The 27,875-nt window shown below is 33.3% G+C and overlaps 1 protein-coding gene across 1 annotated transcript in view; it reads right to left on the reverse strand.

Moving 5' to 3' along the window:
* Positions 1-838: 838 nt before the first annotated feature.
* LOC149787678 (RNA ligase 1-like) overlaps positions 839-27,875 on the reverse strand; it is a 43,298-nt gene continuing 16,261 nt past the window's right edge. Inside the window, exons 3-9 of the mRNA XM_089973875.1 lie at positions 24,192-24,300; positions 17,802-17,947; positions 15,837-15,921; positions 13,179-13,266; positions 10,345-10,454; positions 6,342-6,511; positions 839-1,308 (exon numbers count right to left, since the gene is read on the reverse strand). Of these exons, the coding sequence (XP_089830001.1) occupies positions 1,072-1,308; positions 6,342-6,511; positions 10,345-10,454; positions 13,179-13,266; positions 15,837-15,921; positions 17,802-17,947; positions 24,192-24,300 (945 nt within the window). The 3' untranslated portion in view covers positions 839-1,071. The remainder of the gene's footprint in view (positions 1,309-6,341; positions 6,512-10,344; positions 10,455-13,178; positions 13,267-15,836; positions 15,922-17,801; positions 17,948-24,191; positions 24,301-27,875) is intronic.

Here is a 27,875-nt window from a genome sequence, read left to right on the forward strand (position 1 = left end):
TTAATTTTTTTGACTTGCTGTACAAAGCATTATGTGGCCAAGAAGACGCTGAGAACTGAGTAATAGAGCCATGCATCTGACCTGAAAAAGGGACTCCAACTGATGATGTAAGTAAGCAGGTCACCTGACCTACTTACATCATCGATTGCAGTCATAGGATCTAGCCATTTCCAACTTAAGAGCACTGTATCAGGATGCAGCTTTAAAATTAGCAATGTTAAACCTTGTCTAGCCTTATTTGTTTTATTATTTCATTGTATCATCTCTATAAATGTCTCCAACAAACATCATGTAGACCCTTTATAGTAATTATGTCTTTGTGTTTTGTTCTTGTTTCATTTGTGAACATGTCTTTTGTGGCTTTAAGTGTGCGAGATCGGAACTGGGCTGGTTTCAGACCAGTTTTGAACTGTTGTTTGTCAGTTTTTCCTCCTGCATATCTATTATCACCCTGACCAATATGATTTTATTTGATCCAGTGTTCTTGGAAAGACATATATATATATATATATATATATATATATATATATATATATATAAAACTCCAGTTTCTAAGTGGCAGCCTATCTAAATCAAGTTTTTTCCTCTTAGCTCTCTGGTTGCACCTTCTCCTCCAGACACAACCATAATGTCTGAGCCATTATGAATCTGTAGTTGTAAATTTTTTTACAGCTGGTCTCACATGAATGAAGTTTATACCCAAATTTTGTTTGCTATTGTGAAATTCAGTTTAAAGCCATAATACAGTTTTCCCCATCACAAACAAATGGAACAGACGGGTCAATCAAGACATAACTAAGAGTATTATAAGAAATAGTTTGAAGCTAAAAAGAGCATCTTATGTTTTCTTGTATTTATTCATGCTGGATATATACTTTGAGAAAATGTAGATGAAATCTAGAAAAAAATGTATAGATGTAATGGGATGGGATAGGACAGTACAATATATTATACAATTTTTTATCTTTAAGCATTGCAATTACACCAGCTTGAAGATTTCTCCATAAATTACATTGTTTCCTTTCCTTTCTGTACCTTTACATATCCATGAGATAATATCCCGAATGTACATCATGTAGTTTTGTAATTTTCATCATTTTCTTTGCTCCCATTATCTTCTGGTAATATAATGTCCTGTAAATTCTGAAGTGAGTCACAAACTTCACCTTTGTGTTCCCCGAATATGCACAGAAGTGATTTTGTATCATTCAGCTGAAACTTTGAAGCATCCACATTAATACAAACTTTCCTCGAAGTCAGTGCTGGCATCTTTACAGGCCATGGTTGATTGATATGATGACGGTGTAGCTGGAGAAGCAGAAACAAAAAAAGCATAATTTAACTTATGACAAAAAACATGTTATAAATTTATTTTTTATTTTCAAGAGTGCATAAATAAATGAATTACAATTGTATCGCATAAGATATAGATGTGGATGAAATTCCAATGATACCACTACATCTTTCAACATATTTCATCAAATCAGAAACAAAATCTGCACTATAGTGGGACTTTATATAAAAAAACTCACCACAAGAATTTAGTGTTTTGTCTGTCAACACTTTCAAACATCAAAATTATTCCACCTGTTTCAGTAAATACAGATACAATTTGCAAAATTAAAACATCTGCACACTTAAAATTCATGTCAGAGCCAATTCACTGTATAAACAAGAGTGAATACATGTGTGTTTCATTCTAATAGGGACTGTGGCATACAGAGGGTCTAATGCTATGCTTTATATATGACAGCAAGAAATAATAATTCTGAATACAGTTTCTAACATGACAGCACAAGCCCCATGAACCTGCACCTGGGACTTTACAAGCCCCATGAACCTGCACCTGGGACTTTACAACAGAGGAAGCTGCAAGTCAATTATATAAAGTTTTACTTTAAAAAGGGAGGTAACTTTGTCACTGCTTGGTACACATATTTTTCACTAAACAATGAAAACAATATAGACATTCAACCATTCATTATAATGTGTTTGCATGGCATATGCATTTTGTGCTATTTCCAAGATTTCTTCATGAAAATGAAGATAATATAACATATCTGAAAGCAATTTAAAGCAGCTTTGTTTATTGAATTATACCTATCAATGTTAACAAAGAAAGACTGACCAAAATGACCTACTTACAATGGAACTTGAAAAACTCATCATCATAAAGTGAGTTTTGTCTATACCATATTTTTCTTTTGTACCATATAAAGTGTTCTGTCTCAAAGAATTTAAAAGTGTGGTCCATTATGATGGCTGGTCTTCTTAAGTTTTATTCTATCTATCATTATTGCCAGCTATCTACTCTAAATTCTGAATAGTATTTACACACGGTTTGGTTCTCAATATGTTGGGCTTAGCATTATTTTTCAGCACATGATAGGCTTATATATAGTGGCCAGTATATTTGGTGGACACAAAGTCCAGGATGATCCATTTGCAAACAGGAGGCTATTGGTAACCTTTCACACATACCGAAGTTGGTTTAACCAAGAGTCAATGCCCTTAGACCATTTGGCCACCAAAGCAGAAATTGCACTATGCTTCAACAAAGTTTCAAATTATGATTTTTTTCTTTATTGGCGACAAAATATACTATCTGGTGATAATTTTGGTGACAACAATTTTGGCTGATAAAAACTGTATAGTAATAGTCTTGGATTAAGAGTGGAGAAATTCAATGGCCCCATGACAGAAAATTGCAAACTGGGATATAAAAATGCACTGGAATCTATTGTTACATAAACAAATTCTTCGTACATATTGAAAAATCACCCTAACCGTGCATTGTTATATTTTAATCGTCATATGCTGGTGTCTGGGCTTGGTACTGTATGCTGTAATATAACCATAATATCCATGTTACCTGACTGACTACAATCAACCACCTCTGAAAGCAGGAACAGGAATGAATACAATCAACCAGACAATGGCAATATTGGTTTTGATAAATGTACCAGAAAAAATAGTTTTGCTGCAGCTTCAAAGAAAAGTGATTACATCTGAAGCAACAATAGTTCTGTATATATACTAAGCAAATGAAAAATAATTCTGTCTCAATGTTCTACAATTATTTGATGCTGCTGCAGCAATAACAAAATGGGTATTTGTTTGGTCCTTCAAAGAGAGCATTTAGTGGCGCCTCCAATAATACATGCGCCTTCATCAAAGCAAGCTGACTACAATTGATCAAAGGAAGTCTGCGACAAACTTAAACAAAAGCACTGTTTAATTTTTCACAGTGATTAGAACATATTTCTTGTGCCATGAAAGTTTCATGCTTGCAACAAAACAGTTCAGGCTAACGATCACTATCAATGTCGGCATAAAACCCACATTAAATTTCCAATATTTTGAAACAAGTACATGTATCATATAAACAACTATACAACCACATGCTACTAGGATAATGAATATCAATGTTTTGTAAAACATGTTCATTTTGACAATGGGATATAAATCGAACAAGGACTATTATTATTATTATATATATATATATATGCATGTGTTTGTTGTTTTCTAATGGGATTTGACTGATACATGAATTTTATAACATATGATCTAATACTCAAATTCATGGATTTTTCATATACTACACAAATGTAAGTTGTCAATTATTTCAGACTAGTTGTCTTCAGTTAATCATTTAACCATTTCTACAGTCTTGTATACAATATATAAGTGACTGGTTTAATATATCACCTGTGCAATTAACCTCAGTTAAAGGTACACATCTGGTCTGATACAGACGTTAGGCAAAAGGCTTTATTAATGGAAACAATCAGAAGATGAAAATCAATGCTCAGGTCTTTAACAGTGAATGAGACCAGACAACTTACAGAAAAGTTTTGAGAATTCCAAATAGTGAATTTTAATGGCTGGCCTGAAATTAAATTGACGCCTGATAGTTGTGTTAGGCAAAGCTAGGTATAAAATTTAAAAAGAACTGTTACTTTTATTTTGCAGTAACTAAAACCTTCTGTTTATGGCATTTTCTAACAATAATTCCATACTCAATTTCTGTTCTCAATGTCAAAGGTGACCAAAATTATTTGAGTTTGGCAACCTAAAATTTGTAATGGCACTAGAACTATTAAATTAAGTCACTCTGTGGCAACAACAGCTTGAAGGTTCTCACAGCACTGTCTGACGTCAGGGCTACAACTCAATTAAATTATGTAAAAGAATGACAAGTTTCATTCAAATTAAGCTGCACAGCATATTTGGTTGTAATTTGATAATAATTAATAACTGCTGTTGCAGAAAAGAAGATGGGTGGGTCTGAAAATCAGAGGCTATAACTCTGCTAAAGGATGGAAATCAAAGCCAGTAATGACTCTTCTGTATCAAGCTGCATGCCAAATTTGGTTGAAATCCTATAACAATTACCATAGCTACTTGCATATAAGTTGACTGAAAATGCAATCAATGAAGATCGCCATCAGCCATAACGCATCCACAAATCAGGGTCTATGTTGTCTATTCTACTGATTACTCCTAACAAACTGCAAAGACCTAAGTCTGCTGGTGCCTTATGCAATGGCAGATCCAAATCTATGCAGTCTGCAGTTGGACTCAACTTATAAGGATGTACATAGGGTAAGGGACTTACCGGTATTGTGTGGAAATAAAAGTGGGTGAATCTGACAATCTGGGGCTACATAACCACTAATGATGCAGAAGGCTGACATCTGAACTCAGGCAGCGACTCAGCAATATCAAACTGCATTTCAAACTTGGTTAAAATCTAATACTATTCATGGGACTTCTTAAGCTGCTATGAAAGTGGATGGGTTTGATAATCAGGTCTATATACTCTGCTAAATGAGCACACAGAATGCTGACAAATCAAATCTGTGTCATCAATATCTAGTTACCTCAAAAAGTTGTTTCTAATTCAACAATAAGTAACAGACTATTGTGCAAAAATGAAAGCAGGAAAGACAAAAGGAAGGACTGGTGGACTGAAAGACAGAAGGCTGGATGGACAGGCCTGATGTAACTTTCCTGCTTTTATACAAAAAGACACGGGACAATTATCTCCAATGGTTCCAAATTATCTCCATTTGTTACAAACTTCTACCCAAACAAGTCATAAATTTATATTTTTCTTTGCAAAGAGGTGATTGAAACATTTAAAGTTAATTACAGTTGATCTAAGTTATTATTATGCTTTACTTGCCATTGCCACTGACCATAAAATAGTTTTAATATTCTCTCTGTTGTTGGTCAGTTTGTCGTTCATTTTTACCAACAAATTTCCAGAGACATGATGTGTTCCTTTTTGAAGGATTTTCACCCATGGCTTGTGATGATGGTCCAGAGGTTATTGATCGATCGAGCTACTGAGAGTGAGCGATGAATCAAGGTAAAACTAGCAAACTGACTCAGCAACCAACAAAAACAAAGATTGAGAGAGAAAGACAGGAAAAAAACCTTTAATACATTTTAATATTTAAAACTAATCTGTTTTAGAACCATATTAAAACAGAATGAAATAAAGCATCAAAGAGACTGCAGTATGTGTATGTCAAGGAATTTACCATTTGGCCAACTAGTTTCCACAGGCTATTGCAACTCTGTATAATTGGTATCATGTAACACTGTAGAAAAATCAATTATGCGGAGTCTAGTTCCTCTAGGTTGCTTGGCTTAACTTCAATAACTTCATCCAGCTCAAATTCTTTTTTCTTTCCAACTCCACAGATTTCTAACAATATTTGTCCCACACAGCATGAGAAAGACAGAGAAAAGGGAAAGCAGTGGGGATTTCAATGAAATTGTGCAATGTATTTCATTCATTGCAAAATGGGGGATATTTTTCTCCTCATTATTTTCTCTTTTGATATATTGATTAAAGCATGAAAATTCATCACTGATCTAGAGAGTGTAGAAGCAATAGTCTACTGCTGAAACCATGATTATATGCACATTTTAAATTCTCATTAATATACAAACAGTACTGGTTTGTCAAATATCTTTATACCAACATTTTAAAAACCATGTTATTTTTAGTGTGTGTGTGTGTGTGTTTACATATAAATAGAAATAACAAATATACACCAAACCAAGGGAGAGTGCTATCCATGGATCCTACAGGCAAATGCTTGATAACATTAAAGGAATTTTTATATATGAATAAATATTATTATGAAACAGGTAAGAGAATTATAATTCATATTCAGTGGAGATTTGAACGGGGGTATGTGCATAATGGCACCCATTGCATGTCCATAAAATGATGCTACAGTACTATTATAGCTCATCAGTTTTGACTGCTAACAAAAGTAATGATTCATGATGCATAGAAAAACTGTTCTGAACCAGAGCTTTACCTTAAAGAGTTTCTTATTTCTACAGTGCCATACAATGCCCTCAATAGCTGCAGCTTTTGATGTCTTGAACCACTCCCTGATGACTTGCTCATCAACAGCTGGGGGTTCACTGACCATGATGGCACCATGAACAACCAAAAGGTGGATAGGACATTTTTTGCTTCCAATACCTGAATGGAAAATTAAATGTCTCATTGAATGCATGAATTTAAAGTCTTTCCCAACCAGATGGCTTGCAGAGAAAGACAGCCAAGGTTCTGACAAGTTTCCATAATGTAAAAGAATCTGACAGGATCACATGGAAATCTAGAAACAACCTTTAAACATACAGCCGAAACTGGTTTTCTCTTTTTCAACACAGTATTAAAACTCTGAATGTGTATGTGTGAGTTGGATTTTAATGTAGATTTAACATGTCGCTATGATGTCTGCAATGCGGTTGTTTATAGTGATGTCTAGCACTGAGGCATCATGCTACAGGCATGTATCATCATCTTTAATCCAGTCACATTATCCTGACACCAGGCTGACCAGTCCTAACGGTGTAATCTTTTAATACTGAGCGCCTAGCGAGGAAGCTGTTAGTACCATTTGCAGAAGTCTTTGGTATGACTTGGCCGTGGTTCAAACTCGCAACATCCCCCATCTGAGGTGGATGCTCTAACCACTAGGCCATAGGAGTGGTCCCTAAAACTCTGAAAAAGTAGATAAGGATGATGACTGGTATGACTGTATTGATATTAATAATGATATTATTATTATAGTTGTTATTTTTATTATTCTTCGCTTCCAAAGACTTTTTGATTTTATTCTGGTCTTTTATGATCAAACCACTTTCTGTGGTCTTAAATCTAATTGCCCTTCCTAGTAATCTTGATGTTCTGAGGAGTGCCGCTATTTAAAATTGGTCTGGATTTAGTGATATTCCAAGTGTTTTGGGGGGTAATATGTCTAGGGCTCCAAACACAACTTCTAAGCTTTCAGGCAATGTCGCTTTACTTCGCAACTCTTCTTGTTCCTTTGTGTATGACATGGGAGTCCTTGTATGGTACTGCAAAGTTTATAATGATGGCAGGTTCCAACACTTGTCAAACAGGACTATGTCTCACCTCCTTACTGTATCCTTTAATTGGTCTGGATGTTGAAATCCCACAGAATTTTAACCCCTGTTCATTAACAGTTGAGATTACTTGCAGGGGCTACTTACAAATGAAATTAAGGATATCAGTTAATGGTTATAGTGATGGGGATCCAATAGTCAAGCAGTGCAAGACATTGACCCTAAAAGTTAGGATGGGGGAGTAGCAGGATTTTTTTTTTAACCCACCCACTGCCATATCATAACTATCAAAGTCTGCATCTTACAATGTAGGACTGAGAATCCAATTTTTATGTTTGTCTTTGAACCTCCCTCCTCCCAATCCCTACATCCATTTGCCTATAGTTTTAAATTAATTTGTAACAAGCTGCAGTGAAAGTGCTGTACAACACAGCCCCAATGTTCTTCTTGGCAGATTTTGTGTTTCCCAGCATTTTTTTCAAATCTGATCAAAGAATGAATTATCTTCAGAAAAAATTATACAGATTTGTTATTTGAGTTTGTCAAATCAATTTATTAAATTTTCTAAATAAAATATAAAATCCACCATTTTTATTTAGTTTTAAAGGCATACAGTGTGTATGCCTTCCAATTACTGTTTACATTGGTTCCTTTGCATGTTACTCTATTTATAGAAGTATAAAGTAGTTCTCAATACAGTTTATACAGAAATAAACACAACTGGGTATGATTACATTTTTATGTTCTGATCAATGGAAATCTTCCCCACATTTATCAACTGATTTGCCTGCAATTACATGCTTTTCATCCTGCCTTAGTTGTTTTTATATCTGGTTAGTATCTTGGAATTTAATGCTCTCTCTCTTTACTAGTTTACCTAGCTAGATGCTTCAAGTCACACACATTTTTTAAATAAAATTTAATTCAGTGGTGACAATCCTTACTGTCTGGACCAGGCTGAGATTCAGATCAACCATGCACAGTAAGTGGCTGATCTTTGCTGAATTCTTCCTAGTCTGGTACCTTGCATTATGCTTTTTCAGTACTCCTGTCAGGGAAATGTAATTACACCTTATTTTTAGCACCTGGATTATTTGTAAATCTGCTTATAATGCATAAGCAGGTGTCAGTTTTATTTTTTAATTTGGCTCTGGTGTAATCATTCAGAATGCAATATGCCTCATTGTGTTCCAACATGAGAAGTGTCAACCGACTGTCACAGTGATGCCTATTAGCATTTTTGTGAGAACCTAATAAAGACCCAAATGTGTTTTGATCTCCCAGTTAAAGAAGTGCTTGTTGCAATGTTACAGTCAATTAAAAGTTGACCTGGTTTGTATTATCACCTTAATTTTGTCTTTTGTATCAAATGAAGTAGAGAAAGTAAAATAAAAGTTAAGTGGCATGCAAATCCTACCTATGTAAGAGCTAGCAGTCATAGCTGTGTGTCAAGTCAATCAAATTAATGACCAATCAAACATTGTTTTGAATATTAATATGCAAGTAACAATCATTAAAGTATATTACATTAATAAGTGGTTTATCCTAATCAGTTACATATGAGATCAAGGATTGCAAGGGACCCAAGTGCCGGGCCTGCTCATTTGAGTACATTATGGAAAATTGAGTTCTAAAGTTTTTAGTGAACTTAAAATGTCCAAAATGGCAGTCACAGTCCAAACTGGCACTCACAGATTTGCTCATGGATGGGCAAAACTCCTGCTATTACTTGCAACAAAATCACAGCATCAGTTGGTTACTAGCAGAACAATAACATATTGAATTTTGACATTTATGTTTCTTGAAATAATTGTCCATGCTTTTTTAAGGAAGGAATATTGTTCTGTTCTTAATTAACAATAATACTAAAATGTATACACATAAATAGGCTAAAAGAAGGTGCAATACAATGTTTTTCTGCTGGTGCACATGATGCATGCTGAATCCTTTTGGACTGAAGTTTTAATGATCTTTCAGAGACTGGGTAATTATAATTTATACAGAAAAGCAACAACTTCATCATACAAATCTGTTTATGGACAATTATTGCCAATGCACTTATAAAATGAGCATTCCACCACCTGTCTGTCAATGGTCATCTATTTCTTAATTTTTCAGATGTCCTTTGGTAAATCTGGTTAACTGCACCCTTGTTATTCTGTGGTCTATGTTTTTGGACCCTGCTGTGTGCTAGGTATCAAGGGACATGTGCATTTTTATTATTATTATTATTATTGTTGTTGTTGTAACAGTAACTTAATTTGTGCATGCCACTCTCCTTTGTGACCTTCATATATCAAATAAGCATGTGATAATTCCATAATTATACACATAAACAGTTATAACTTCTTTTCAAACTTTTTATTCTTGACCAAACTGACAAAAATTACATTTTAAAATACCAATCACATAAAGAAAATTCAGTGTGATTGTGCAAGAAACAGAGTATAATAAAATATGGTACAATTATAAAAAAGTAGAATAAAATATGGTAAAATTATAATAAAGTAGAATAAAATATGGTAGAATTATAACAAAGTAGAATAAAATATGGTAGAATTATAACAAAGTAGAATAAAATATGGTAGAATTATAACAAAGTAGAATAAAATATGATAGAATTATAACAAAGTAGAATAAATTATGGCAGAATTATAACAAAGTAGAATAAAATATGGAAAAATTATTACAATGTAGAAAAAATATGGTAGAATTATAACAAAGTAGAATAAAATATGGAAAAATTATTACAATGTAGAAAAAATATGGTAGAATTATAACAAAGTAGAAAAAATATGGTAAACAGCTCAAGATTTGAGTTCCAAAAAGCAAGCAGATAACTGCAATCTTTATATTTTGATGGGACTACTGGGTTTTATCAAAAACATGAAGGAGCTGGAATGAAAAAAAATTAAAAAGATGGGAGACATTTGGTAGCCTTACCATAAGGATTAGCATTGATGTTGGTTCCTATTAGCTCAGCTGTGCATCCCTCCATCTCAGACAGAGGCATAGCTTCTATCAACAGTCTTCCAGACATTTCTTCTTCTTGCCTGAAGGACATCAATAATTCAAATACAAGATGCAGTATGATGAACTCCAGTGCTCATGATATCAATATTTTGTTAGAAGTTGCAAACCATTTCAATACAATCAAGAAAATTCACTATTGTACAACTGTGAAAATCTTTTCCCACTGCTTCCTCAAACAACTGGAGCATCATGTTGGGGTAGAAATATGTTATAATGACAAAGACCTTATTAAATGGAATAGAGTAGTAAATGCAGCTCTATGTATGTGCAAGAATCCAAGTAAATTCAATGGAATGGGTAAATGCAAGTAGACACCTGTTTCTTTTTCAACTATACTTCACAAACACTTCTGGGCAGAACTGATCAAGAGAATGGTCAAAATGTGTCATGAAGATCAAGTGGGCATAAGACTGGTTAAGCAATTGGCCAAGAGATCTGAGCAAACAGAATGCATTATGATTTTTTTTCTTTCTTAAAGATCAATTGATTGGTTAAGAAAAAGGAAAAACTGCTTAAGGTTTCTCCAGCTTTGTTTTTCATCAACATCTGATGGCAGATCAGCGTCAGTTGTCTAATACTGAAAGGCAAATTACCGACAAACCCCACTCCATTCTGTAAAATATATTATAATTTATGCAAGATGACAAACTCTTGCAGTTTCATATCTGCCCCCTCACTGATTCAGGGCTAATTTTAGTCACCCCATCAGCATGTTCAGTCAGTTGTGAAATATTTAACAATAGAAAGAGACATTCTAATTCTTTCCCAATGTACAATTTAGAGTACTTATCAGGTCATTTAATAACCACATTTGCACTATTTTTCTCCGTTGCTTTGCCAATACATCCTGTGTGTCACTTAAGGAATGAGCTACATTGAGTTCTGATTGGTGGTTATTGTTTACGCTGGACTGGAACCAACAATAAACACCAAACACAATTAAATGTAACATATTTCACTGCATGACATACCAGAAGTGTGACCATCAAATTAGACCCAAGTAGGCAAGATACGAATCAACAGAGTGACTTCGTGTAAAAGTGGTTATTAAATTATGAGTCAAGTACTTCATTACACATTGGGAACAAATCTGGAATGTCTCCTTTATGCTGAACATGCTGTTGGGGGGGGAGGCATTACAAACACCACTTTGTGTTGATTTGTTGAAGGCGACTTGGTGTTCTCAATAGGTTCTTCCTTTACACTAACAAAAAAAAAGAACCTGTACATGTGATATCTGTCTCAGACGAATTCTCAGGTTTAAAAATAAAAAGGTAAACAACTAATAATTCACAACCGCTGAAAATTAAAGTAACCCGTATAGGGTAAGTATCATTTTGTATTGACCTTCTGCATTGATATGTACTGGTATGGCAAAAGTATCAATGCATCGATATATCAACGAATGGTTTCACCCCTAATTTTAAAGGCATTCTTAATGCATTACTGGCTAAATCATGCTGAGGAAATAGAAGGTAAGTGCATTTCCCAAGCCTGCATAGGGGAAGCTGACCTGGCCTGGGCCGGGAGGGTATTGATTATAAGTTTGACACTCTATTAACTGAGCTGCAATGGCTCCTTCTTACCCCAAGTACAACCCATCAACAATGTTTGATATCTGGAGCTTCTGGACAACAGTACTGTGTGGAAATAATTTTTCTCCTTTCAGTCACAATGACCTTGACCCCAATTAAAATGGTTCTTCCTTATTCCAAGTGTAATCAATAAACAAAGTATGCAAAGTGTATATTGCATACAGAAACAAAACTGGAAACAGACATACAAATGTATGGGCAACATTATAACATAATATACATAATACACTCTGCCTCAAGGCAGATGTATAAAATCGAAAGCAAGATTTTCAGATGACAATTACTGTTAACTGAGGGGTACTGGGAGTATGGGTGTGTGTGAGATGAAAGACCAATGCTGAATGATTAGAAAGTCTAAGAATGAAAGCATTCTCTGAAACTGTTAGGAACATCATACAGCAAACCTAAGCAAAACTTTAACCAGTGTTGATGCTATCACTGACACTGGTAATGCCATCAGAATGAGTGACCGATATATCTAACTTATACTAAAGCAGGTGAGAAAGAAATTGATTCATTTTGAAAACTGAAAAACTATCCAGTAAACCTACCTGAAATAGAAGATCTGTGTCTGTAAAACACATATACCCCAACTGCATATCCAAGAGTTTAAGTCCCACAAATTGACAAGTTCAGACAAATGTGAAATATCGGTATGAATGAAGGAAAATCTGTCCTAGTAATTGACATATGCAGGAGGAGTATAAAACATTTCATTTATCAACATTGTGTTTATTTTTTATTCATGCTAAAAACATTCCTATCATAAATATATCAAAGAAGTTCAAAAATATGTATAAAAAAAGAGGAAAAGAAAAACTGTTGCAGTGGCCTAAAATTTTAAATCTAATCTAATCAACATATGCACACTGATATATTTGAAAAGTTTAATTTGTCTCTGATGATTGGTATCTGGACAATTTTGCTGACAAGCTGAGAATACAGACTGACATTAATGGACATCAAATCAAAGATACCCCCACCACAAGCAAAGGGTGCATCCAAATTCACAAAGATACATTTTTTAAAGTTTTATCATACAGTACAAGATCGTGATCTGATTTTTAGCACACAAATACTGACCTTTCCATGCATATTGTAACGATGTTAACATTCTAATGTGCAGTAATGTACTTAGGTTATAGTTACCGAAGAAACAGCCCTACACCCTTGTTTAAATTCACTGCAGATAGGTGCCAACAATGTTGTCTACATTTTGGGTCTACAGGAACCCAGCCTGAAAAAAGTGGACATGTTGTTAATACCACTATTGGTCATAATTTAAGTTCACTTGCATATTTAATTAAAACATGCTTCCATGAAGAGTGCTTAGGTACATTTCATACATTATTTGCTTCATAACAAATCTATACAGTGCAGTTCTTGAGTTCCTATGGAATGAAAATATATAAGTTTACAACTGTGACTCTTTTAGTTTAATATATTTATTCTGTTCTAGAAACATCAGATATAATTCACAAAAAAAAATGTGCGTGTGTTGCTGACTTCTCCACTTCCATTCAGTAGGTAAATACTGATTTTGTTGGAATTTCTTGAATAACAAATATCTGAATCAAATAATTTCAACTTTTTACTGAATCACCAGATACTGAGAATTCACATTTTTATGAGGCACTAACAAAGCCAGAGAATGCACTATACCAGGGGTGATACACAAACAGTGTGCATGAACGTGAACTGGAACACATCCTATAAGAATGTAACCATTTAGAACCACATGGACAGAGAATGGAGTCAGAGTAACTAAGTATATGTAGACGAGAAAATTCACATAATTTATAGCCAAACTTAAAAATAATGTATATCCACCTTCAGAATAATGTTTAATACATCTGATAATAACATAATTCTCAATGAATGGAATGAAATTTAGCAAAAATTTACAACTGATTAGGGAGGCATTGCGAATATGTCAGTTTACAGCAACAGCTTAATACTAGTGTCAACTGTCACTGCAAGTGGAGATAATGGACAAGTGTTCTTTTTGTCTATATAATATTGGTAGAAAAGACAAAATTTTGTCTTTTGGACGGGCTGGATTTGGGAAGTAGTGGGGCTTATATTGCTAACGTTAATGAGATTGGGGAATGTATTTGAAGGAGATATAGATAAAAGCTGACTTCTATGAACTTGAAGCACTTGCTAAATCTGAAAACTGAATCTGAATGAATCATTGCATTGATGGTAGGGAGACTGTTAAAGATGATACAAGAAAAAGGTAGGCCAAGGACATCTTTTTCAAAACTAACTGTTTATTCTAAATAAGTGTAAGTGAAGGAGGTATGTTACTGTCTGAGAAGTAGCAAACAATTTTCTTATTTGATTCATATTTCATATGGTAGTGCAGAGGACATTCTGAAGAAGGAATTGGAAATGCACAGGGTTTGAGCCAGCTGTTTGTCCATATTGAATAAGAACAAATGGGTTTAAAGGTAAAGATCTGCAGGGAATTATTGTACAAGTATAAAGTACTAGGCTATAATTTCTTAAATAAGAACATTACATGTGACGAAACCCAAAAGTAAGAGATAAACCCAGTAGGCTGAAGCACACGTTTGTCATCACCTATAAAGCATGTCTTTTCAAATCTGCTGGAAAGGTTATGTGCATTTTCAACACACCTGGAATAATTATGAACCACACTGTACCAGAGAACATCACAGTAAATAGACAATATTGTACCATAGCAATTAGGTAATTTATGTGAGGCTTTTTACAAAAAGTATCATACATTCTGAGGGTCAGCTTCATTTTGCATCAGGATAATATCTCTGCATAAGCATGCAAGTTTCTAATGCAGACCTTTAAAAAAAACTTGGCCTTGAAACCCTAAATCACCTACTCTACAGCTTAGATTTAGGTCCTTGTGACCTTTTCCAAAATCGAAAGATTCATAATGAGAAAACCATTATGGAGCAAAGAAGAGCTAAGGGATGCAATCCTGGATCACTAGGAAAGCTGTCATGTGATGGGCTGCTCCATGCGATTAGGACATGGGCTACAAGATGGCAGGAGCGCACTGAAAGAAAGTTACTCTGAGAAGGTATACTAAAATTACCGTAAACCGAAAAGTATATTATTCTTTACAGCATTTATCATAAATCTTTTTGATCAACCCTTATATGCGAGTCAAAACAATCAATGAATACAAATATTTGAGACCATTCAATGAATAAACCAGTCAGCAAAACAAAATCTGACCTTCAATTTGTCATCTACTATGTTGTGCTTTAATATACTAGCTCTAGCACTGCTTATATATTGCAGATGGAGTATATTCTGCTGAAGTTACAGACTTAGGTCCAATGTATAAAGTGTCAACACAATGACTAACAGATTATTCCTGTTCCATGACTTGTAGCACCCTTTAAGCCAGTGGTTCTAAACCCATGGGTTGTTACCCAAAACTGGGTCACCATGCTGCTTTGAGTGGGTCACCAAGATAAACCATAATAATTTGAAATCTACCACTCAGTGGTTGTTAAGCATTTGATGGGTGGTGAGGCTAATACCACAAACCTAATATGGGTTGCCGTCCAAAAATGTTATGAACTGCTGCTTTAAGCTGTGTGTACTGTTACAATGTTACATTCTTATTTACTATTTCCAATTCAACTTCAATAGAGAGGATACATAAAGGACAAAATGTTATGATCCTATGTGTGTTTTGTACAGAGTAGTTGCTCAAGATCTTTCCAATTTCCACTGCCAATTCTGAGTGCGGGCTAATTTTCACATAGGCAAGCTAACAAGGTAATCATCAGTAAGACCAGTATATAAACGGACCAGGTGTATGGCCTATGTCATCTGGCCGAGGGAACCCATCTACTATTTCAATCCCATCTGCTGGGATCCAGTCATCTGGAACCTGCTGTATGAGAAATAAAGCAAAATTAACATTAATGAATTCAATCATGATCATCAATATTGTAGTATGTACTGTTGATGTCATTATCAAGCTGACTAACTCAATATCCAGCAATTAAAAATCATATTGGTCACACTGTAGTCATCTATCTAGTCTATCTTTATCACTAGTATGCTGACACCCTTAATATCCAGCAATTAAAATCATATTTGTCACATTGTAATTATTTAGTCTATCTTTATCACTAGTATGCTGACACCCTTAATATCCAGCAATTAAAATCATATTTGTCACATTGTAATTATTTAGTCTATCTTTATCACTAGTATGCTGACACCCTTAATATCCAGCAACTAAAATTATATTGGTCACATTGTAGTCATCTATCTAGTCTATCTTTATCGCTAGTATGCTGACACCCTTAATATCCAGCAATTAAAATCATATTTGTCACATTGTAATTATTTAGTCTATCTTTATCGCTAGTATGCTAATTATTTAGTCTATCTTTATCGCTAGTATGCTGACACCCTTAATATCCAGCAATTAAAATCATATTTGTCACATTGTAATTATCTAGTCTATCTTTATCACTAGTATGCTGATACCCTCAATATCATAAAAATTATATTGGTCACATTGTAGTTATCTTATAATCTAGTCTATCTTTATCACTCCTTGATGACTACTTCAATATTCAGCTTAATAAAATTATATTGGTCACACTGTAGTCATCTATCTAGTCTATCTTTATCACTCCTTGATGACTACTTCAATATCCAGCTTAATAAAAATAATGTTGGTCACACTGTAATTAGTGACCAAGTCTATCTTTATCACTAGTATGCTGACACCCTCAATATTCAGTTTAATAAAAATTATATTGGTCACACTGTAATCATCTATCTAGTCTATCTTTATCACTCCTTGATGACTACTTCAATATTCAGTGTAATAAAATTAATGTTGGTCACATTGTAATTAGTGACCAAGTCTATCTTTATCACTAGTATGCTGACACCCTCAATATTCAGTTTAATAAAAATTATATTGGTCACACTGTAATCATCTATCTAGTCTATCTTTATCACTCCTTGATGACTACTTCAATATTCAGTGTAATAAAATTAATGTTGGTCACATTGTAATTAGTGACCAAGTCTATCTTTATCACTAGTATGCTGACACCCTCAATATTCAGTTTAATAAAAATTATATTGGTCACACTGTAGTCATCTATCTAGTCTATCTTTATCACTCACTGATGACTACTTCAATATTCAGCTTAATAAAAATTATATTGGTCACACTGTAATCATCTATCTAGTCTATCTTTATCACTCACTGATGACTACTTCAATATTCAGCTTAATAAAAATTATATGGGTTAATTATAGTTACCAATCTATTGAGTCTACCTTTGTCTTTGTATAGAAAGAATTAGGGAAAGAAAAATTATGTTTCTAGTGGCAACCACGTGACTTTGACAAGAATTTAACACAACTTTAAATATTGTTTACAATGACAATACATGCTTTTTACTTAAGGTGGCAGGACAGGAGTGTCTAGCCTATCAGCATATGAGCTTCAGACCTATTATAATCTTACACCAAAATGTTCAAACGATCAGACTTTCAAAATCTGGAACACACAACTTTAATATTCTTCACCATGATAAACCAAACTTTCTGTTTAAGAACTTTCAACCCACAGTAAGATCCTAAAATTCATCTGAATGCACTGATCACTGTTGCCCCAAAAAAAGCCATTGCATGAAGTTAGAAGGTCTTAGAGAATATGGGACAACACAAAGTCACTTTTGGATGAAGATCAGGAACATTTTCAATGCACTTTTTCTTTTGGTATGTATTTTATAAACAAACCTTGAAATCCTTTACTGGATTCCAGTTAAATTTTGCATGCTGATCTGAATTGTCTCCCTTGGATTGCTGAGTTTGGAATTTTCTAAATCTCTTTTCAGCATTCTTATTGGGTTTACGATCAAATCTTGCCCAGAGCCAGGGTAAACCTTGAGAGAGAAAAAGAATTTATTTATTAACAACCATTTCTGACTAAACTAGTTTCTGAGCTACTGTTTTACATTATTATCATAATTCTGTCATTCAGAATTTGTCCTGGAAATATTCCAATCCTTCAAATTGATTGCAATTATCAAATGAAGTTGTTGTTGTTGTTATAGGGTTTAACGTCATTTTTCAGCACAAGATAACAAGATAGGCTATACATAGTGGCCAGTATAAATGGTGGAGGAAGAACCTGGGAAAACCCCAGAAAGAAACACCGACCCACAAGAAGCTACCAGCAAGCTTTCTCACATATCCACATTGGCCGAGCCCGAGACTTGAACTCACGCAGACAGAGGTGAGATGGCAGTGATCCGTAATGGTGAGCGCTTTAGACCACTCGGCCATGTGGGGCCCCATCAAATGAAGTAAGAGTAACTCAAGGTATGGGTGTCTGTAGGTAGGGGTGTCTAGGTAAGATCTATAGATAGGGGTGTCTGTAGTAAGGGTGTTTAGTAAGAGTATCTGGCGGTAAGGGTGTCTGGTAAGAGTATCTGTAGGTAAGGATGTCTCTAGAACCTCAAGAATATTTTTTATATCGAACACTGTAGGTTCTGTACAAAGACATGTATCACATCTGAGACTTTACAATGTGGTTCCATAAAACGACATGCCATCTGAGACTATACACTGTGGGTTACATACAAATACAAGACAACATCTGAGACTTTACACTGTGGGTTCCATACAAAGATATGTATCACATCTGAGACTTTACACTGTGGGTTCCATACAAAGATATGTATCACATCTGAGACTTTACACTGTGGGTTCCATATAAAGATATGTATCACATCTGAGACTTTACACTGTGGGTTCCATACAAAGATATGTATCACATCTGAGACTTTACATTGTGGGTTCCATACAAAGATATGTATCACATCTGAGACTTTACACTGTGGGTTCCATACAAAGATATGTATTACATCTGAGACTTTACACTGTGGGTTCCTTACAAAGACATGAAAATATCTTCTTTTATTTTAATTATTACATTTTATTAAATTATAATTCAACATTTAAAAGTGATCTGCATCTAAAATCTTTAAAAACCAGAATATTTAGTGGGTTAAAATATTTTTTAAAAATCCTTGCTAAAGTAAAGATTTTGGGAGATTTATTTATTCTACAGAAATAAAACAATGAAAATCAAACAAAACATTCTGAGAATGCATAAATTTAGATTGCATGGCATGTTGCAAAGGAAGAAAATATAAGTGTATCTTAGAATTCTGCATCAAACGAAAGAATCTCTGCATCTGGACCAAAATCATTTAATCCTAGCCTCGACCCAGATGACAGATAAAAGCAACAAACCTATTCTGCACAAATGCAAAGATACTATCACATACATGCTTTAATAATTTCCCACTGCCCTCGTATTTTTTTTGTCCTTGATATTCTTACATAAGATTACTCTTGTACAAGTCTACAGAATTCTTGACTATACCAGGAATGCAGAAAAATGCTCTTAGAAATACTAGGAAAATAGAATCTCCACTACAAGAAAATAAATATTTTTCTCATGAAGCAGGATACAACTGCACAATCATGTTATATATGAGAAAAAAATAAAAAGATTTCCACTTCAATTGGAAACTAAATGGAACTTGGTTTTTTAATCATAATTATTCATATAAAATTGGCCATCAATATTTTTTTTCTTCCCTTCTGTACCACTGAAGATACAGCACTTCAGTTTTCAACAGTGAGTTCTCCACAGAATTCTCATGCTAACAGTAGATTGCTTAAAAAGAAAATCTCTGAAAAATCACTAGTACATTTTGTAATAAAGAAGTTGTGACTATTTAATATAATTTCTGAATGTTGAATTTTTATGTCAGTTCTTAGAGACAAATATCATACAGAGTTAGATTTAACAGAAAATGTCAAAACATGGAATTAGACATTCAGCAGAATTACTTATCATAAATATATGCTTCATTTTGATCCAAAATATTCCTATATTCTAGATTTAAAAAGGTATTCTAAGTTATGTGGCTTGCATAGCACAACTCATTTTACAAACATCTAAAACTATATTCAACACACACAGAAATTTGCATCTCCCAGTAATAATAGTGCAAATATTTTGCTTTTAGTTTAATTTAGAAAGAGTTGGCTCCTGTGGGTTGGTGCTTCTTAATGGGCTTATTCCTGTGGCCACCATGTATAGCCTATCATGTGCTGAAAAATGCCATTAAACCCATAACAACATATTTATCTCCTTAATGGAACATAATACACAATACTGTGCATATACTACAGAACAATTTTTCCTATAGCTCAAGATACGTGTACAGTATAAATTCGCTTACAAGTTCGATCCAACTGCAAACTGCATATACCTAATTGGCTGTTGCATGATGTGCCAGTAGATCTGAGTTTATGCAGTTTGTTAGGCGAAAAGACCCTGATCTGTTGGTATATTATGCAAATGACAGATCAGGGTATGTCCTGTTTGTAGCTGAATACCATTATACTGTTTTATACCACTATACTGTTTAATGCATACCATTATAATGATGTATGAATACCATTATACTGTTTTATTCATTACATTATGCTGTTTTATACATAACATTACAATATTATATGAATACCATTTTACTGTTTTATACCATTACACTGTTTTATGTATACACAAGTACTAATTCCCATCATTATACTGTTTTATGTATACACAAGTGCCATCTAATTCCTACCATTACACTGTTTTATGTATACACAAGTGCCATCTAATTCCCATCATTACACTGTTTTATGTATACACAAGTGCTAATTCCCATCATTATACTGTTTTATGTATATACAAGTGCCATCCAATTCCTACCATTACACTGTTTTATGTACACACAAGTGATAATTCCCATCATTATACTGTTTTATGTATACACAAGTGCTAATTCTTACCATTATATTGTTTTATGTATACACAAGTGCCATCTAATTCCTACCATTAAACTGTTTTATGTATACACAAGTGCTAATTCCTACCATTATATTGTTTTATGTATACACAAGTGCCATCTAATTCCTACCATTAAACTGTTTTATGTATACACAAGTGCTAATTCCTACCATTATATTGTTTTATGTATACACAAGTGCTAATTCCTACCATTATATTGTTTTATGTATACACAAGTGCTAATTCCTACCATTATATTGTTTTATGTATATACATGAGGTGTCATCTAATTCATACCATTATACTGTTTTATGTATACACAAGTGCCATCTAATTCCTACAATTAAACTGTTTTATGTATACACAAGTGCTAATTCCTACCATTATACTGTTTTATGTATACACAAGTGCTAATTCCTACCATTATATTGTTTTATGTATACACAAGTGGTGTCATCTAATTCCTACCATTATATTGTTTTATGTATACACATGTGCCATCTAATTCCTACCATTATACTGTTTTATGTATAAACAAGTGCCATCTAATTTTTACCATTATACTGTTTTATGTATACGCAAGTGCTAATTCCCATCATTACACTGTTTTATGTATACACAAGTGCTAATTCCTACCATTATATTGTTTTATGTATACACAAGTGGTGTCATCTAATTCCTACCATTATGTTTTATGTATACACAAGTGGTGTCATCTAATTCCTACCATTATATTGTTTTATGTATACACAAGTGCCATCTAATTCCTACCATTACTGTTTTATGTATACACAAGTGCTAATTCCCATCATTATACTGTTTTATGTATACACAAGTGCTAATTCCTACCATTATATTGTTTTATGTATACACAAGTGGTGTCATCTAACTCCTACCATTATACTGTTTTATGTATATACATGAGGTGTCATCTAATTCCTACCATTATACTGTTTTATGTATACACAAGTGCCATCTAATTCCTACCATTAAACTGTTTTATGTATACACAAGTGCTAATTCCTACCATTATACTGTTTAATGTATACACAAGTGCTAATTCCTACCATTATATTGTTTTATGTATACACAAGTGGTGTCATCTAATTCCTACCATTATACTGTTTTATGTATAAACAAGTGCCACCTAATTCCTACCATTATACTGTTTTATGTATACACAAGTGCTAATTCCTACCATCATATTGTTTTATGTATACATAAGTGCCATCTAATTCCTACCATTATACTGTTTTATGTATAAACAAGTGCCATCTAATTCCTACCATTATACTGTTTTATGTATACACAAGTGCTAATTCCTACCATTATATTGTTTTATATATACAAAAGTGGTGTCATCTAACTCCTACCATTATACTGTTTTATGTATAAACAAGTGCCATCTAACTCCTACCATTATACTGTTTTATGTATACACAAGTGCTAATTCCTACCATCATATTGTTTTATGTATACACATGTGTCATCTAATTCCTACCATTATACTGTTTTATGTATAAACAAGTGCCATCTAATTCCTACCATTATACTGTTTTATGTATACACAAGTGCTAATTCCTACCATTATATTGTTTTATATATACAAAAGTGGTGTCATCTAACTCCTACCATTATACTGTTTTATGTATATACATGAGGTGTCATCTAATTCCTACCATTATACTGTTTTATGTATACACAAGTGCCATCTAATTCCTACCATTAAACTGTTTTATGTATACTCTAGTGCTAATTCCTACCATTATATTGTTTTATGTATATACATGAGGTGTCATCTAATTCATACCATTATACTGTTTTATGTATACACAAGTGCCATCTAATTCCTACCATTATACTGTTTTATGTATACACAAGTGCTAATTCCTACCATTATATTGTTTTATGTATACACAAGTGGTGTCATCTAATTCCTACCATTATACTGTTTTATGTATAAACAAGTGCCATCTAATTTTTACCATTATACTGTTTTATGTATATGCAAGTGCTAATTCCCATCATTACACTGTTTTATGTATACACAAGTGCTAATTCCTACCATTATATTGTTTTATGTATACACAAGTGGTGTCATCTAATTCCTACCATTATGTTTTATGTATACACAAGTGGTGTCATCTAATTCCTACCATTATATTGTTTTATGTATACACAAGTGCCATCTAATTCCTACCATTACACTGTTTTATGTATACACAAGTGCTAATTCCCATCATTATACTGTTTTATGTATACACAAGTGCTAATTCCTACCATTATATTGTTTTATGTATACACAAGTGGTGTCATCTAACTCCTACCATTATACTGTTTTATGTATATACATGAGGTGTCATCTAATTCCTACCATTATACTGTTTTATGTATAAACAAGTGCCATCTAATTCCTACCATTAAACAGTTTTATGTATACACAAGTGCTAATTCCTACCATTATACTGTTTAATGTATACACAAGTGCTAATTCCTACCATTATATTGTTTTATGTATACACAAGTGGTGTCATCTAATTCCTACCATTATACTGTTTTATGTATAAACAAGTGCCACCTAATTCCCATCATTATACTGTTTTCTGTATACACAAGTGCTAATTCCTACCATCATATTGTTTTATGTATACACAAGTGCCATCTAATTCCTACCATTATATTGTTTTATGTATAAACAAGTGCCATCTAATTCCTACCATTATACTGTTTTATGTACACACAAGTGCTAATTCCTACCATTATATTGTTTTATATATACAAAAGTGGTGTCATCTAACTCCTACCATTATACTGTTTTATGTATATACATGAGGTGTCATCTAATTCCTACCATTATACTGTTTTATGTATACACAAGTGCCATCTAATTCCTACCATTAAACTGTTTTATGTACACACAAGTGTTAATTCCTACCATTATACTGTTTTATGTATACACAAGTGCCATCTAATTCCTACCATTAAACTGTTTTATGTATACTCTAGTGCTAATTCCTACCATTATATTGTTTTATGTATACACAAGTGCCATCTAATTCCTACCATTATACTGTTTTATGTATACACAAGTGCCATCTAATCCCCACCATTATATTGTTTTATGTAAACACAAGTGCCATCTAATCCCTACCATTATACTGTTTTATGAATACACAAGTGCTAATTCCTACCATTATGTTTTATGTATACACAAGTGGTGTCATCTAATTCCTACCATTATATTGTTTTATGTAGACACAAGTGCTAATTCCTACCATTATATTGTTTTATGTATACACAAGTGCCATCTAATTTTTCTGTAGCATGGGCAGTAAAGATGTCATTGTCAACAGCAGACCTCTTCAGGACATCCGTTGCAACCACCTACCAGAAAAAAAAAAAAATAATTTCAATACCAAACAGTGATGACAATCAATGAAAACCTTTAAAAAAAATTCTGTACAAGTGAATATTTGTGAGTGTGAACATAGATGTGTGATACATAATAAAATTTTCTGTGCGTGTGTACTTTTGATAGTCTGAACAGATGTGTTCTACATAATAATGTTTTCTGTACACATGTATTTCTGTGAGAGTGAACATGGATGTGTGCTACATAATGTTTTCTGTACATAACATATTTTTGTGAGAGTGAGCATGAATGTGTGCTACATAATGTTTTCTGTACATAACATATTTTTGTGAGAGTGAACATGGATGTGTGCCACATAATAATGTTTTCTGTACATAACATATTTTTGTGAGAGTGAGCATGGATGTGTGCTACATAATAATGTTTTCTGTACATAACATATTTTTGTGAGAGTGAGCATGGATGTGTGCTACATAATAATGTTTTCTGTACATAACATATTTTTGTGAGAGTGAACATAGATGTGTGCTACATAATAATGTTTTCTGTACATAACATATTTTTGTGAGAGCGAACATGGATGTGTGCTACATAATGTTTTCTGTACATAACATATTTTTGTGAGAGTGAGCATGGATGTGTGCTACATAATAATGTTTTCTGTACATAACATATTTTTGTGAGAGTGAACATGGATGTGTGCCACATAATAATGTTTTCTGTACATAACATATTTTTGTGAGAGTGAGCATGGATGTGTGCTACATAATAATGTTTTCTGTACATAACATATTTTTGTGAGAGTGAACATGGATGTGTGCCACATAATAATGTTTTCTGTACATAACATATTTTTGTGAGAGTGAGCATGGATGTGTGCTACATAATAATGTTTTCTGTACATAACATATTTTTGTGAGAGTGAGCATGGATGTGTGCTACATAATGTTTTCTGTACATAACATATTTTTGTGAGTGAACATGGATGTGTGCCACATAATAATGTTTTCTGTACATAACATATTTTTGTGAGAGTGAGCATGGATGTGTGCTACATAATAATGTTTTCTGTACATAACATATTTTTGTGAGAGTGAGCATGGATGTGTGCTACATAATAATGTTTTCTGTACATAACATATTTTTGTGAGAGTGAACATGGATGTGTGCTACATAATGTTTTCTGTACATAACATATTTTTGTGAGAGTGAACATGGATGTGTGCTACATAATAATGTTTACTGTGCATAACATATTTTTGTGAGAGTGAGCATGGATGTGTGCATGGATGTGTGCTACATAATAATGTTTTCTGTACATAAGATATTTTTGTGAGAGTGAGCATGGATGTGTGCTACATAATAATGTTTTCTGTACATAACATTTTTGTGAGAGTGAGCATGGATGTGTGCTACATAATAATGTTTTCTGTACATAACATATTTTTGTGAGAGTGAACATAGATGTGTGCTACATAATAATGTTTTCTGTACATATTTTTGTGAGAGTGAGCATGGATGTGTGCTACATAATAATGTTTTCTGTACATAACATATTTTTGTGAGAGTGAGCATGGATGTGTGCATGGATGTGTGCTACATAATAATGTTTTCTGTACATAACATATTTTTGTGAGAGTGAGCATGGATGTGTGCTACATAATAATGTTTTCTGTACATAACATATTTTTGTGAGAGTGAACATAGATGTGTGCTACATAATAATGTTTTCTGTACATAACATTTTTGTGAGAGTGAACATGGATGTGTGCTACATAATGTTTTCTGTACATAACATATTTTTGTGAGAGTGAACATGGATGTGTGCTACATAATAATGTTTTCTGTGCATAACATATTTTTGTGAGAGTAAGCATGGATGTGTGCTACATAATGTTTTCTGTACATAAGATATTTTTGTGAGAGTGAGCATGGATGTGTGCTAAATAATAATGTTTTCTGTACATAACATATTTTTGTGAGAGTGAGCATGGATGTGTGCTACATAATGTTTTCTGTACATAACATATTTTTGTGAGAGTGAGCATGGATGTGTGCTACATAATAATGTTTTCTGTACATAACATATTTTTGTGAGAGTGAGCATGGATGTGTGCTACATAATAATGTTTTCTGTACACAACATATTTTTGTGAGAGTGAACACATATGTATGCTACATAATAATGTTTTCTGTATGTATGTATTTTTGTGAGAGTGAACAAAGATGTGTATGTGCTACGTAATATTTTCTGTACATATGTATTTTTGTGAGAGTGAACACAGAGATGTGCTACGTAATATTTTCTGTACATATGTATTTTTGTGAGAGTGAACACAGAGATGTGCTACATAATAATGTTTTCTGTATATGTGTATTTTTGTGAGAGTGAACACAGATATCTGCTACATAATGTTTTCTGTACATATGTATTTTTGTGAGAGTGAACACAGATGTGTGTTACATAATGTTTTCTGTACATGTGTATTTTTGTGAGCAGAGGTGTGCTACATAATGTTTTCTGTACATATGTATTTTTGTGAGAGTGAACATGGATGTGTGCTACATAATACTGTTTTCTGTACATATGTATTTTTCTGAACAGAGGTGTGCTACATAATAATGCTTTCTGTACACAGGTATTTTTATGAGTGAACACAGATGTATGCTACATAATAATGTTTTCTGTACATATGCATTTTGTGAGAATGAACACAGATGTGTGCAACATGTTTTCTGCTGATGTGCATTTTTGTGAGAGTGAACACAGAGATGTGCTACATAATGTTTTCTGTACATATGTATTTTTGTGAGAGTGAACACAGATGTGTGCTACATGATGTTTACTGTACATGTGCATTTCTGTGAGAGTGAACACAGATGTGTGCTACATAATATTTTCTGTACATATGTATTTTTGTGAGACTGAACACAGAGGTGTGCTACATAATGTTTCTGTACATGTGTATTTTGTGAGAGTGAACACAGAGATGTGCTACATAATAATGTTTTCTGTACATATGTATTTTTGTGAGAGTGAACACAGATGTGTACTACATAATGTTTTCTGCAAATTTATATTTTTGTGAGAGTGAACATGGATGTGTGCTACATAATAATGTTTTCTGTACATGTGTATTTTTGTGAGAGTGAACATGGATGTGTGCTACATAATAATGTTTTCTGTACATGTGTATTTTTGTGAGTGAACATGGATGTGTGCTACATAATAATGTTTTCTGTACATGTGTATTTTTGTGAGAGTGAACATGGATGTGTGCTACATAATATTTTCTGTACATATGTATTTTTATGAGAGTGAACATAGATGTGTGCTACATAATAATGTTTTCTGTACATGTGTATTTTTGTGGGAGTGAACATAGATGTGTGCTACTTAATAATGTTTTCTGTACATATGTATTTTTGTGAGAGTGAACATGGATGTGTGCTACATGTTTTCTGTACATATGTAGTTTTGTAAGAGTGAACACAGATGTGTGCTACATAATAGTTTTCTGTACATGTGTCTTTTTGTGAGAGTGAACATAGATGTGTGCTACTTAATAATGTTTTCTGTACATAT

Source organism: Sinohyriopsis cumingii, chromosome 11 (genome assembly GCF_028554795.1).
Source record: "Sinohyriopsis cumingii isolate HCF-2022 chromosome 11, ASM2855479v2, whole genome shotgun sequence".
Classification (NCBI taxonomy): Eukaryota; Metazoa; Mollusca; class Bivalvia; order Unionida; family Unionidae; genus Sinohyriopsis; species Sinohyriopsis cumingii.